At 47.7% G+C, this 14,138-nt stretch overlaps 1 protein-coding gene across 3 annotated transcripts in view; it reads left to right on the plus strand.

Moving 5' to 3' along the window:
* Positions 1 to 14,138, plus strand: part of LDLRAD3 (low density lipoprotein receptor class A domain containing 3) — a 220,788-nt gene that overhangs the window by 120,469 nt on the left and 86,181 nt on the right. For all 3 annotated transcript variants that reach the window (XM_027580798.2, XM_027580799.2, XM_027580800.2), the window contains one exon: positions 355 to 489. In XM_027580798.2, coding sequence (XP_027436599.1) covers positions 355 to 489 — 135 coding nt within the window. The remainder of the gene's footprint in view (positions 1 to 354; positions 490 to 14,138) is intronic.

The following is a 14,138-nucleotide window of genomic DNA, read 5'->3' on the forward strand; positions in this document are numbered from 1 at the left end:
CAGGGTTCCCGTGAGCTCACTGCTTCTTGAGCAGGACACACTCGTGGCAGGAGAAGGTTCTCAGGGTTCCTGTGAGCTCACTGCTTCTTGAGCAGGACACGCTTCTGGCTGGAGAAAGTTCTCGGGGTTCCCGTGAGCTCACTGCTTCCTGAGCAGGACACACTCCTGGCTGGAGAAGGTTCTCGGAGTTCCCGTGAGCTCCCTGCTTCCTGAGCAGGACACACTCCTGGCTGGAAAAGGTTCTCGGGGTTCCTGTGAGCTCCCTGCTTCCTGAGCAGGACACACTCCTGATTCTGGGAGTTCTGCATGGGACTTGCTGGCTCCCTGGTGACGTGCTCTGTTTTCCCTTCACAGCGGCAAACCCTCTGCTTTGTTCCACCGCCCGCTACCACTGTAAGAATGGCCTCTGCATTGACAAGAGCTTCATTTGCGATGGGCAAAATAACTGTCAAGACAACAGCGACGAGGAGAGCTGTGAAAGCTCTCAAGGTAGGAAGCCTCCAAAGCTTTAAAAAAATAATTGCATCACCACACCACAGAAACACCAAAAGCAACACCTATACCCCCTACAGATACAGCAGCCATGTTAATGTTTGCACTTTACTTTGCAGCCCCTGTACCCTTGTTTTTACCTCTAACGCACCTACCATTTTGGATTTCGTATTTCTCCCATGTGAAGTATCACATAATACGTTTTCTCTTCAAAACTGTATTTCGCCCCGGCTGGGTCGCACATGGTCAGGATGCTCTACCGTGGTTTTCTAAATTGTTGCATTGTTGGGGCCCACCTGGATTATTTCCTTCCCTTGCGTTACTTCTTCAGGATAAATTCTGCACAGTGGGACATCCGCACAGTTCATGGCTTACACCTCCACATGCAGCTGTTGGAAACAGTTTTTTCTTTTCTTTACACGGGTGCTAGCATTGTCTTTGCCTGTCAGTTTCACCTGCATATCCTGGGCATTCACTGCTGTTCTGTTTTTTCCATTTTTGCTAATTTAGTAGTCATAGAATGATAGCTTCCCAAATGCTTTAATTTGCATTTCTCTGATTATGAGCAGAGTCAACATTTTCCCCCGTGTGTATGTTTACTACTTTCTTCCCTCTTGTGTGAATTGCCTGATCCTATCAGGGCTCTTGATCTCAGAGCAATTTTATGGAATCTGAAGGAATACAGTTGGGGGGATGGGAAGGTGAGCTTTTTAGGGAGTCCAGAAGGATACAGCGGGGTCGTACCCTCCTCTGTTAAAAGTGCCCGGGCACTTTTCTTTACTCATTGACTCTTTTTCTGGTAAACAGGTATTTTTTCAGTGATTAAAAAATATATATAAAAAAAGTACATCCATATTAAGTCATCATAAAAAGTATATATTTCTAATGTTGTAAACTGGTATGATCTGTATGCAGTCACTACTCTTTTCACTTAATATCCTATTGCTGTGATTGACCCACATTGTTGTTTGTTGGTAGAGTTCATTTGTTTGGACTGTTATTCAGTGTTCTGCTGTGTGTACCACTGTTTATAGACTGAATAAAATCATAAACCAGAAAAGCAAGAGGAAGTGGGCTAACTGTTTAGCTCGTATGTTGGGAGGCAGGATGGATGGAATAAGCTCAGTGAAGTTACAAGTAGGTCCTTTTCAAAGTCCTAGCATTTATTTTGGCTGATGTTTATTATGTTATTAAAAATGAATGAATGAATGAATGAATGAATGGGTCTTAACGTAGGCCACTGGTGAGGGTAGGTCACACATCAAAGATTATGACCAGTCCAAGTCTGTATGCCTGAGGTCCATAGACAAGAAAAGACAAAATGTTTATCAACATAGATTTTGCCAAAACTTGTGCAGGGAACAGCTCTGGGAGGTGAATCTTGGGTAGAATTAACTTCTGATTGTCCTCGTCTGGAAAATCCTCTCCTTGAGTTTTCCTTTTACTAGTGATTCTGAAAGTATAATCCCGAGACCAGTATCACCAGCATCATGTAGGAACTCTTTGGAAACACAGAGCTCAGGCTGCATCCCAGACGAACAGAATCAACCCAGGAAGTGAACCCAGCAGTCTGTGTTTTAACAAGTCCTCCAAGTGGTTCAAATACACAGTAATTCTGAGAACCACTGTTTTATACTAACTTTAGAGAGGTTTGTAATCTTGTCATTTGCCTGGGAATTTCTTTTCTTCTCTCTCTCTCTCTCTCTCTTTTTTTTTTTGCTTTTTTAGAGAGAGAGCATGCACAAGTGAGCAGGCGTGGGGGTAGAGGGTGGGTGAGAGAGAATCTCAAGCAGGCTCCACATTCAGTGTGGAACCCAATGCAGGGCCTGATCTCACAACGCTGAGATAATGACCTGAGCCAAAATCAAGAGTCAGATGCTTAACTGACTGAGCCACCCAGGCACTGCTTTCTTTTTTTTAAGAGAGAGATGAGAATTCACAAGTGGGGAGGGGCAGAAGGAGAAGGAGAGAGGGAGTCCCAAGCAGGCTCCATGCTCAGGGCAAAGTCTGATGCAGGGCTCGATCTCACCACCCTGAGGTCATGTCCTGAGCTGAAACCAAGAGTCAGACCCTCAAGCAACTGAGCCACCCAGGCACCCCTTGCCTGGGAATTTCTAAACTGCTGATCGAACAGTAAGGTGTTTCTAGCCTTCACACAAAGTCAAATTTTTATAAACCAAAACATATGCCAGTCTGTCCTATGGCACCTGCCATCAGCCGTGATGGGTATCAAGTAGGGAAGAACAGTCACTAAGTCGAGGAAGTATGAGCATAGATAGGAGGGATGGAGGAACATGTTCTGTAAATACTGTTTCCTATACAGTTTACTATGTGTTCATGTATCTTAGACTCACCAGTGGTGCCGTGAGATGTTCAGCAAAACGACCCCTAAGTCTAAAACTTGGTTTTGGCAGCGTCCCCCGACCCTCCACATGCTTGTCCCTGCATTTTGCTGAAGCAGATTTTTTGCTCGCCCTTAAGAACCATCTCTCTGATGGCTAGTTGAAGTTTGTATTTCTAAGTCCAGCTCCTTTCTGTCTCTCTCTGCATTGTATTCTCGTATTATAAACACGAGGTGTAGAGTAAGTCAGAGGTGGACACATGCACATGAAGCCCAGCTCTTGGCAAATACATAATTTGAAGCTTCCCTTAGAATCTCAGCTTTGTGCCTTTGGTACCCAAATGACACCCCTGTGGAAAGTGAGCTCTCAGAAAACGAGTCCCGTCAGCATGTGGGTGACAGCTGTCTGGTGCCTTTTAGTAAGACAGCCTCCGAGCAAGGGTGCCCGTTGTGGAGAGGCACTGTTGCTAGTTACCAAAGAACAGGAAGCGTGCCTTTTCCCCCCTCGAATCCCGCAGATCCTACCTAGTAGCACGGGGCCCAGCACAGAGTGGATTCAATAAGTGCTGTATACTAGAAAAGGTGTCTTTGTAGGGTATTATGTTATGAAACTGTGTTTATATACTTTTTGAGAAAGAGAGAGGGAGAGCAAGTGAGCATGCGAGCGTGAGCAGGGGGGAGGGGCAGAGGGAGAGGGAGAGAGAATCTCAAGCTGACTCCACACTCAGTGCAGAGCCTGACGTGGGGCTGGATCTCATGACTCTGAGATCATGACCTGAGCTGAAATCAAGAATCAGGCGCTTAACCGACTGAGCCACCTAGGAGCCCCAGGCAGCTGTGTTTATTAATTTGTACCTTATGTCGTATTACAGTGTATATGTGTTTAAGCTTTGCAAGTTCAGGTATACACAATCTATTAATAAGTATTTTGCTGTTGTTTAAATAGAGTAGATGATTCTGTCATTCCCTCAATGGGAATATGCCCCACAGTGAGCATGAGATGAGAATCTGGACCTCCTGGCCCCTTGGTCAGTCTGCAGTGCTTCATTCCTCCTAGGATGTGAGCATCCTCCTGCACTCCGTGTGATTCTAGTACCAAAGGCTATGCTTTTCTCTATCATGTAGCTTCTAAATGTGAACTGGTTCCTAATTTTGGTGCTTGAACAAAGGAATACCATTGTACAGTGCTGGGGGCAAACCTGACTCGTACTGGGCTTTTGAGAGACTGAGAGCTTCATGCAGTGTCTTCCTGAAGAATTTCAGAGCATCTTGACTAGACAAAATATGGTCTTATACAGCACAGGGTTTGGCCCATTGTCATCCTATTAACAGCGAACATTGATCGAGTCTTACTATGCACCAAACACTGTGCTGAGCACCTTCGGCACATGAGCTCATTTAGTCAGAAAATATCCTATCTGCTTCTGCTGGGCTCCCAGCCCTTGAAAAATGCATCTTTGCTTTCGATTGATGTGGGAAAAGAAAATTAGATTTTATAATGTTTATTTGGATGGAGTAGAGAGAACTGGCCCAAAGACAGGAAATAGGGTGCTTGAAATACTTTTCTTCTGACTTGATGAGGGTATGAAAAAGCAGTGTCTCCACTTTAAAGACACCAGCTGTGTGCGCCTCTCCTCCCCTTCTTGCTCATCCCAATTTAGTCCCCTTCTTTGCCCTTGGCCTTTAAAACTAACAACAGACTGTCAGGACTTGGAAGTAGGAGTGGACCGTGAAAGTGCAACCATTCATTACCATACCTTTCTGTTCCATTTGGGATGCAATAGAGACCAAAGAACACTGTGGTGCAATGGGTTTTTAATTGGGGATTCATTGATTGGAAACACAGCCTATTTACCAGGTAATTCCAAAAGCAGGCTTGCATGTGGCTTTTCTGTTTCTTAGGAGCACATCTGGGAGTCAGCAGGTACTGCCAGGTAGATGTAGGGTGTGGCCAGCACTCAGGTAGCTTCAAATATGTTGGATTCAATCCTAATTAAACAGATTGATTCTTTTCAACTTTGGATAAATGACCGAATGGGGTAGGCATCCTGCAGTGATCCTTACCCCCTGGGTGAAGTTCACACCCTGGTATAATCCCATCCTTTGAATGTGATCAAGACCTTACGACTGGCATGGTTTTTTTTTTTTTTAATTGTGGAAAAATACACATAATGTAAATTTACCACCTTAACCATTATAAGTGTGTAGTTCCATGGTGTTAAGTATATTCACATTGTTGTGCAACCCATCTCCAGAACTTTCTCATCTTGCAAAATTGAAACTCTGTCCCCATTAAACAGCTCCCTGTCCTCCACTCCAACCCCTGACAACCACCATTCAACTTTCTGTTTCTATGAGTTTGACTCTATGACAACGCATATAAGTGGATTCGTACAGTATTTGTCATTTTGTGACTGGCTCAGTTCACTTAGAGGAATGTCCTCAAGGTTAATGCATGCTATAGCGTGTGTCAGGCTTTCCTTTCTTTTGAATTAAGGCTGAATAATACTCCCATCGTATGTCTGTACCACATTTTGTTTATTCATTCACCCGCTGATGGACATTTGAGTTGCTTCCACCTTTTGGCTCCTGTGAACATGGGTGTAGAGATGGCGACTCAGTTTGAGTAAAGAAAGTGCAGCACAGTTGATTGCCACTTCCAAGGTTAGGTTAGAAAAGACTTTGGCATCTGTTTTGCTTGCTCTCTCCTTATGCGGATGGAAGCCAGCTGCCGTCTTGCGAGCTGCCTCATGGAGGGGCTCCCATGGCAAGGAACTGGGTAGGGCTCTGGTCCAAAGCCAGCGAGTACCTGAGACCTGCCAGGGGCCGCCTGATGGAGCTTGGAAGTGACTCCTCCACTAGCCCAGGCTTGAGCTGTCTGTGGCCCAGACACACACCTTGACTGTAACCTTGTAAGAGGTCTTGAGGCAGAGCTAATCCACTCCTGGGATTTGGACCCACGGAAACTGGCAGATAATACATGTTTGGTTTTTTTAAGCCTATACATTTTGGAGTAATTTGTTTAATAATGAATAACTGATAAAATGAATACCTCTTAAGTGGGTCCCAGTTCTGATTGCTGTCATCACAGAGAGAGCTTCTGGAGACTCAGGTGATGGTGAGAAGGTCGGGCCTGGGAAAGGAGGTGAGGCACAAAGGAGATGCTTACATACATGGGTAGCCATCACTCTGTGCACTGAGTAAATGGCAGGCGCCAGTTTGAGCATCGTACCTGTATGTTCCTATCCAGTCCCACAAAATTCTCATGAGAGAAGGTCCTCTCCCAGAAAATGACCCCCATTTCTAGATGAAGAGCTCGAGGAGCACACAGGTTGTTCGTGGTTCTGCTGTGTCCGCGTAGCGTGTAAATGGTGAAGCCAGGATGGCAACAAATGAACATTCTTCATGCCACCTGTGACACTACCATCTGGTTATTACTCACCTGGGACCAGGAGCTCCAGGTGGTCCATGCACACCCGGCCCTCAGTCCTGTGAGCTCGAGGGGAAGGCTGCGTATGAAGGCTGATGCGTTTCCCCTCTTTTTGTACTCAGGTTTTCTTTTCAGTAGGAAAGACTAATGACGCCTGTCCACCTTCCCACTCCATGAGAAATGCTGGAGAGTTAAGCAGTTCTAAAGAAGCCACCAATGCCAAGATAGTTAATTGAGTATTTTGGCAATTGGGTTGTAGTTTCTTTATCTTGCCTGCTGTATCCTGGTGATAACGTTCAAGGAGAATTTGGAAAGCTGGTCGTGAGGTTTGGCACCTCTCCAGAAGCTAACAGTGACAGCTTTGTCCTGTTTCTTCTGTAGAAGTGTGTGTGTGTGTGTGTGTGTGTGTGTGTGTGTGTGTGTTTGTGTGTGTGTGAAAGAGAGAGAGAGATTGAAGGAGGGCGGGACAGAGAGAGAGCGAGCAAGAGAGAGCCAACAAGCAATCCATACTGGCGTTTTGTCAGCGGTCAGGTCATGGGGTGCCTCCATGTGCCAGGGCTTGAGCTGCATACAGAGGATACAGTAATGGCCTTGGTCTCTCTTGAATTGTGTTCTGCCCCCCAAATTCATATGTTGAAGTTCTAACCCCTGCCCCCCGCCGTGTCAAAGGATGTGAACTTATTTGGAAATAGGGTCATTGCAGATGTAATTAGTTAAGATAAAGTCCTCCTGGAGTCAGGTTGGCCTCTAATCCAGTCTGACTAATGCCCTTATAGAAAAGGACACATTTGGACACAGACATGCCACGTGAACATGAAGGCAGAAATTGAGGGTGATAGGTCTATGAGCCAAAGAGTTCCAAAGATTGCCAGCAAGCCAGCCGCAGTTAGGGGAGAGGCATAGAGCAGATCCTTCCTCCAGCCCTCGGAAGGAGCCAGCCCTGCCACCATCCAGCCTCCAGAACGGCGAGTCAGTAAATTTCTGTTGTCTTAAGCCATCTGGGGTGTGGTGCTCTGTACACAGCAGCCCTAGCAAACTTCTGCAACCCCCAGGAAGCCATACTCAGGCAGGGCACAGCTGTGCACCGAGTGTCGCGGTAGAAATAGGAACAAGGGGGCACGAAGTGCTGGAGAGTGACCAGAGCACCAGGGCCGAGAGAGAAGTGAAAGCCTGTGGCGTGTGAAGGGGGTGGTAGTCGAAAATGAATCCTCGGCAGTGGGGGAGCGGGGGGTTGCCACTCTGCCTGTTCTTTGGGGTTGCAGAGCCGCGCTTGGTTCAGAGGACGTCTCCCAGCTTATATTTCGAGAAGCTCATTTCCTGGACTTGGTGGAAGGCAGGCCTCATTACCTCTGTCTCCACAGCAGTGCTGGAACTGGAGTCCGAGTCAGCACCCCTGCAAGTGTCTGACCGAGACCATCAGCACCTCTGTTTCTAGGACCTGAGGACCGTTGCACTTGTATCTTTCCCTGGCCAGTCCCAATGCCCCAGCCAACCTAAATTCACCAGCCACTGCCTGTGGGTGAGAGCTGGAGCCCAGGCTTCCAATGAATAAGTATCTAGCCCCAGGAAGGAAGAATTAGGGATGGTGATTGCCACTTGCCCTACCCTCTCAAACACCGCAAAGAATGCCGGAGAGCCAAGGGAATGCAGCAAGATAAAACCAAGTGACTCAACAGCCAAAGATCATTTCTAGAGAAATCGTGGAGGGCATGAGATGGGAGAATACTAGTTGTTATTATAATTTTCCAAGTATGAATGGAAAAGACCTTTCTATATTTAAAAAATAGTAGTCTGCGTTTAGGGGATCCAACCCAAAATGTTGCAACCTCCAATTTGTTGGGTGGTCCGTATTGACTACAAAGCTTTGGCCACCAAGGGATGCCAAGAGCTGCGCTAGACGGGCCCTAGGAAAGAACCATCACCGCAGAAGAACTCATTTGGCTTTGCTTAGAATAAAGCTGCTGGAGGTACTATTAATGGCAGGATTGCGGGAGCCTTTTTTCCTCTTTTAATTTGAGGGTTTGAGAGCCCAGCTGGGCTGGGAAAGGCAGAGATGCTGAGTTCGCTGGAAGAAACAGGAGGATGGGAGACGGCTGTCGCCATCTCTCTGTACCTGTGGGGTTTTCTTCTTCGTGATTGAGAGTTTGCATCACGGAAGCTGCCTTTCCTTGAACTGAACTGTCCCTCGTTGAGAAGCAAGTCGGAACGATTCTCCTCTCGAGACCGTAATTGCTTCCTGATCTCGTAGCCCCTGTGGTAATCTTCAGAGCTATTTCTCTAAGCTCCCCCATTCATTGCTTGCACACGCCCCCCCCCCTTCTCTTGGCTCTCCTGGCTTCTGCCTCCGTCTGTCCATCTGTCCCCCCCTCTCCTTGGCATGTGGGGACGTCCAGTCTGGACACCTGAGGCAGTGGACCCCGTGTGGGGCTTACTGCCCCTCTGCAAGTCTGCTTTGCAAGTTTTTGGAGCTGCTGCTTGATTATGCAGGGGACATCTGTCTGTCCCATCTGTGGACAGTTCCCCGTATCCCCCCCTTCCCCAGCACCCTATTACTTTCCTAACTCTTCTTGATACTCATTCCCACAAACTATTCACAGAGTGCCTCCTGTTGCCTGGCCTCCACCGAGGTTCTGGAAGAAACACACAGCTAGATCAGATTAAAATTGCTCCCAGTCTAGAGGGGAGAAACAATGCCCTGCAGATAATTACCCGAGAGTGTGATCAATGCTATAGCAGAGGACCGAGTAGCTCGCCGTGGGAGACATGGGGCATGACTGGGACATTGAGGAATGACCGTTCCCTTAGGTGGGTATGGCAGGACTTCAGGGAAGCGAAGTCTCTGCCCAGTCTTTAAGGATAAATAAAAATGGACCCAGAAACAAGCAGGAGGTTGGGCAGCCAGCCAGAGGGGGCAGGGCAGGAGCAAAGTGTACATACGTATGTGTGTGGGGCCGGGGGTTCGTGGTGGGGCGGGAAGCTGTCAGGGTGGGTTGGAGCTGGCCCGTGGAGACCCACTCCCTGCATGCTTCCCTTGGAAGGTAGAGCCAAAGGAAGACAGTCAGGGGAAATGAGATGCTCAACCCTGGTAAGGGATTTCATAGGAGGGGCTGATTATCATGGCGTACAACGAGAATTCTGATTCTCTGTGGCTCTTCTTGGGCTCTGCTATCCCACCAGGCAGAAGTCTAATTGAGACTTGGGGAAACTGTAAATGAGACTGTGGAATAACAGATTCTGTGAATTCCCCAGGATGAGAATTGTTTGGGAGGGTTGATGGCCATAGGCTGGATATTCCCCATCCCCTACCCTTGACTAATAGCTTGAGTGTCCTTCTTGGGTTATGCAGTCCTGTGATTATCTTTCTTTTTTGTCCCTAATCTGGTTATCTGAGAACTCTGGCCCGTGAAAAGTGGAAATGTGCCCTGATGTTGCAGATATCTTGTCACATTCTCCCAGATCTTTCTGGAGGACCTCTTTCTCATTTCCTCCTTGTTGCTGTATGAAAACTCAGCAGGTTATCAGGCTGGTTAACCTCTGGTTCTGGAATGCCACAGAATGACACAGAGCCATGTTCTCCTTCCGTGAGTTTTCTTCTTGAGATCTTGTCCCTTCTGTAATCACGTGCGCTGCTCAAGTTTGTACTGGTAGTCAGCTTCTATTGAAGGTCTTCGGCAGGGAGCACTCTGCTAGGTGCTGTGAGAAGTCAAGAGAATTCCTAGGAGCTGCTCTGTTCTCCAGTAGCTTAACTTTCAGTTGAGAGAAAACCCAGGAATGCACAACCACCCCTTTGACCAACACTACCAACTTGAAGAATGTTGCATTAACGCTTGCATTTGAGAGTATGAATTAATGTGCTCTGTATTCTGGATACCAACATATATTAGATACGTTGTATTAGCTGCCCTAACCTGAGCTCCTTCCCGACTTTGTACTCCGCTCACGACCTTTGGAAGGACCAGCCCCTCCACGCTCTAAGACTGTTCCTAACCACCTAAGCCACTGTGGACCCAGTGAAGCATGGACACATGACTCAAGGCCAATCTGTTCATGGGCTGGCCAGCAGCAAATCAGAATGTCTCCCTTAAACTCAGATGCTCAGGGCTGAGTCAGCCTTAAGAGGCTGAGCAAACATGGAAGGACAGGGCACGGCCACATGGAAGCCACAGCTGGGAAGGGCAGAATTCAGAGTAGGGGGTGCACATCTGCCTGGAGGACCTGCCTAAGAGGCCACAGGTGGCAGTCCCCCAGATAGAGAAGGAGATAGTGTTGGCTTTATTCTGTATGGCCCCCCAATTCTCCACCCTGGTTCCCATGAGGCCCAAGGCCCCTCTTTCCCAGAGTAAACCTTCCCTTCCCCATGAGCTGACTCAAGTGGACTGCAGGTGATAATCAGCATCAGCCATTCCTTGAGTTATGGAAGGCAGACGTTTCGTGTTCAGACAAGCAGCAGGGAATGGGAAGATGGGAAAGGCAGAGAAAAGAGGGAAACATGCAAATGCCTTGGGGACCTTTAGGATCCCTGTCAAGTGTTTCTTCCATGATTTTTTCCAACATGAGGTTCTTAGTTTGGAAGACTGGTGGTGGTCCGGGAACTCCATATTAGTTAGGAGATTGGCTAAGTACAGTGGCTAAAATAAGGTAGAGGTGATACTTTCAATAAGTGCTGTGAATAAGATGAAATCTCTCACATATTACACCCCAGAGATGAGCGGTCTGGGCCAACAGGGCGCTCTGACCTCCTCAGCGCTCCCAAAGCTGCTCCAGTGGCCGTGAATCCCAGACATTGGAAAGAAGGAGAAAACCAGGATGGGCCCCTTCATCTTTATTCATAGTCCCGTGACCTCAGCACAGCCAGCTGCCCGAGAGGCTGGGGCACGCATTCTTTATCATTGTGGGTGCTCAGCTGCCCGGCTAAAACTCAGGAGTAAGTGTTCTGAGAGATAATGGGTGCATGTTGGGGGAATCATGAGCCCGTGTCTGCCACAGACTTTTGCAAACTGAGCCAGGAGATCGAGGCTGCTTTATGCCAGTAGCCTACCCTGTCGGTTTTTTGCCCTGGCCACCGCGAGACCCCAGACTCGTGTGAGTGGCATTAGTCACACAGCCCAAGAGAGGACACTCAGTGTGCACTTTGCTTCCTGGGCCTCTCAACCAAACGAGCCTGAGTATTCCGGGGCAGCCCCTCGCCATCCCAGATGCCTAATTGGAGAGGCACTTGACATGTTTGTTTCTTCTTTCATGGACTCATTTATTGTAAACCTGTCGTGTGACTCTTTGAGAGCCAAGCTTTTACCTTGATCTTGGAGTTTGATCAAGGCGATAGTTATTCTTCAAATGACAGCAACCTGACTTGTCATTTGCTTTTTTCGCAGAAGCCGGTGGGCCTCAGATCTGATCTGGCTCCCTCTGCATCTGAAGGAAATCTCCAAGGACAGATGTTTTGTCCTCACTAGCTGATTTGTTAGGCAGCCTTTCCCTTGTGGCTCAGAATGTTTTATTTATTCATTTTTCCAACTGTTTTGGTCTACCAGTGCCTGCCTGCTTCCCTTCTGGAAATATGCTGTGTATATGGGGAAGTGATTGCATGGTTGCTCCCTCCCCACTTCACACATCTCCATGCTATCCACAGCGAATTACTTCTGTCTCTCTTCCTCCCAACCACAGTGTGGCCATTTTAAAGTATGTCCACAAATTCTTTGCCATTCCTCTCATCAAGAACTGGAGCCCCGTCCCTTCCCCTGGACCCTGGGCCGCGTTTGTGACTGTTTTGCCTAATAGAGTGTCGTAGAAGTGATGCTCTCTGACTTCCACAGCTAGTAAGGGAAAGGGAATGCAGCTTCCTCCTTGCTCTCTGGGAGAGTCCCTCCTGAAAGCTTCAGCTGCCATGTAAAGAGTCCACCTGCCCTCAGGCTGCCATATTGTAAGGAAGCCCAAACCAGTCTACACAGAGAGGCCATGGGGAGGCCCGTGGAGAGAGAGCAGTGTCTGCGCAGCCCCCACACGTGGGACCCCAAGCCAGAACTATTGCTCCTTTCCTGAATTCCTGAACCACAGGAACTCTGAGAGATAATCAAAGTCATTAAATTTGAGGATGATTTGTTATGCAGCAGTAGCTCATTGGAACCCCATTCCATCGGAAGGCATCTCTCTGAGCCATTGATTTGAGCTGCTGATTGGCCCAAACCCTTCACTGGGCCCTTCAGTTCCCAAGAGAGCTTTCATGTGGTCCTCATGTTCCTGAGTGTGCTCTCGCACATGGTGTAGAACACGGAGGCCAGAAAGGCTGCTGACCCCCAGACTCTGCTGTGTCACATTTCAGTCACGTGAAGCTACTCCTGGTCACCCTGCAGTCACATCCCCCAAGTGTGATCACACGTCACGTGTAGTCCATGGAGGGTGTGTCAGGTGCTTCTCACAGAAGCTGAATCCTAATCCCTGACCCACAGAGACCTGGGGGACCTTTATTTCCCCTGGCCAGCCCTGTGCTAGGCACAGAGGAGAACATTAGATGGGAGAAAGTCAAAAGAAAAGAATCCATCAGGCTTTGGGTGCGAATTTTAGGAGCAAGACCTCTCTTACCCTCACCTTAGCGACTCTGTCAGACGTGCTCATGGTATAACACTGAAGAGCTCAGACTTGGCATGGGGTCAGGCAGCAGCTCTACCAACTAGTAGCTTTGTGGCTTTGGGCAAGTGACTTAACCACTCTGAGCCTCTTCAGCAGCAAGGTGACAAGCCCTGCCTCCAGGATTGGGGGACAGAAAGTGAGAGAAGGCTGCTGAGCACTTAGCTCAGAGCAGGTATTCCTAAGTGTAGATTCCATTCCCTGTGGGTCAGCAGCTCCCCTGTATAACCAACCACCATGTAGCTGCAGGCCCAAGCCTTTCACTCTCTGGAGGAGCACTAAATGTAGGAGAATCACGTGACCTCTCCAGGGTGCTTGGCCTCCGCCAGCTCACAAGGTTTTTCTCCTTCCTGCCTCCCACAAGGAGCCAGGCCACAGGCTTCGTTCCATCTGGCATCTTGCTTCCTGGCCTGACAAAAGTGGAAGTAGCCATGGAACATTCCAGAGGGTGAATGTTCAGATACAGGAGGGGGTGGAGCCGACCTTCTACTGACGAGGCAGAGATGCTCAGGGAGGGGCCTCCAACGTGTCTCCATGATAACGTTTCTCCGGCTACGTCCTTGGAGAAACTGTCTTACTGGTAAATAACAGAAGTGAATCTGACATCAGCCTTTGTTCGCTCAGCAAATATTACTGAATCTTAGGTACCTGAAATGCACCACTGAGTAAGAAACGCCCCTACATTATGAGGTTCTCTCCATTTCTGTGGACCGGCACTGGTTGAAAAGCTGTGTGTAAATCTTGATTTGTGTGGAGGACCATTACTTTGATTATTCAGGAGCAAGAACAAAGATTTGCCTTCTGGTTGCAAGAGTGATCTTTAGAACAAAAGTGGTGAAGTAGAATCTGGAAGAAAAGGGAGGAAAAAAAGTCTCTGGAGTCACTGAGCATCCATTCTAGATGATCACACTCTGAGACATTTGGAAAAGACAAGTCACCTCAGACTAATTTATGGCGTGTTTTCTATTAGAATTTCAAAATTCGCACAGAGGGTGTTAAAGTATGGCTTCACATCATATTTAATACAGGCTATATTTAAAGCTGGAATATGAACTGAAACGTGAAACAAAAACAAGAAGGAACTATACTAATTTGCTGAATCCTCAATTAAGCTTTGTTCTGCTCTTGTCTTTTTTTTTTTTTTGCTTCCATCCTTGTTCCTTATTATTTTTCATTGAAAGTGTTTTGTTTACACTTTGCAATATCAGGGACCCTAGGGTTTGTTCTCAGCCCTCCACTCATTTCCCAGCA

Source organism: Zalophus californianus, chromosome 11 (genome assembly GCF_009762305.2).
Source record: "Zalophus californianus isolate mZalCal1 chromosome 11, mZalCal1.pri.v2, whole genome shotgun sequence".
Lineage (NCBI taxonomy): Eukaryota > Metazoa > Chordata > Mammalia > Carnivora > Otariidae > Zalophus > Zalophus californianus.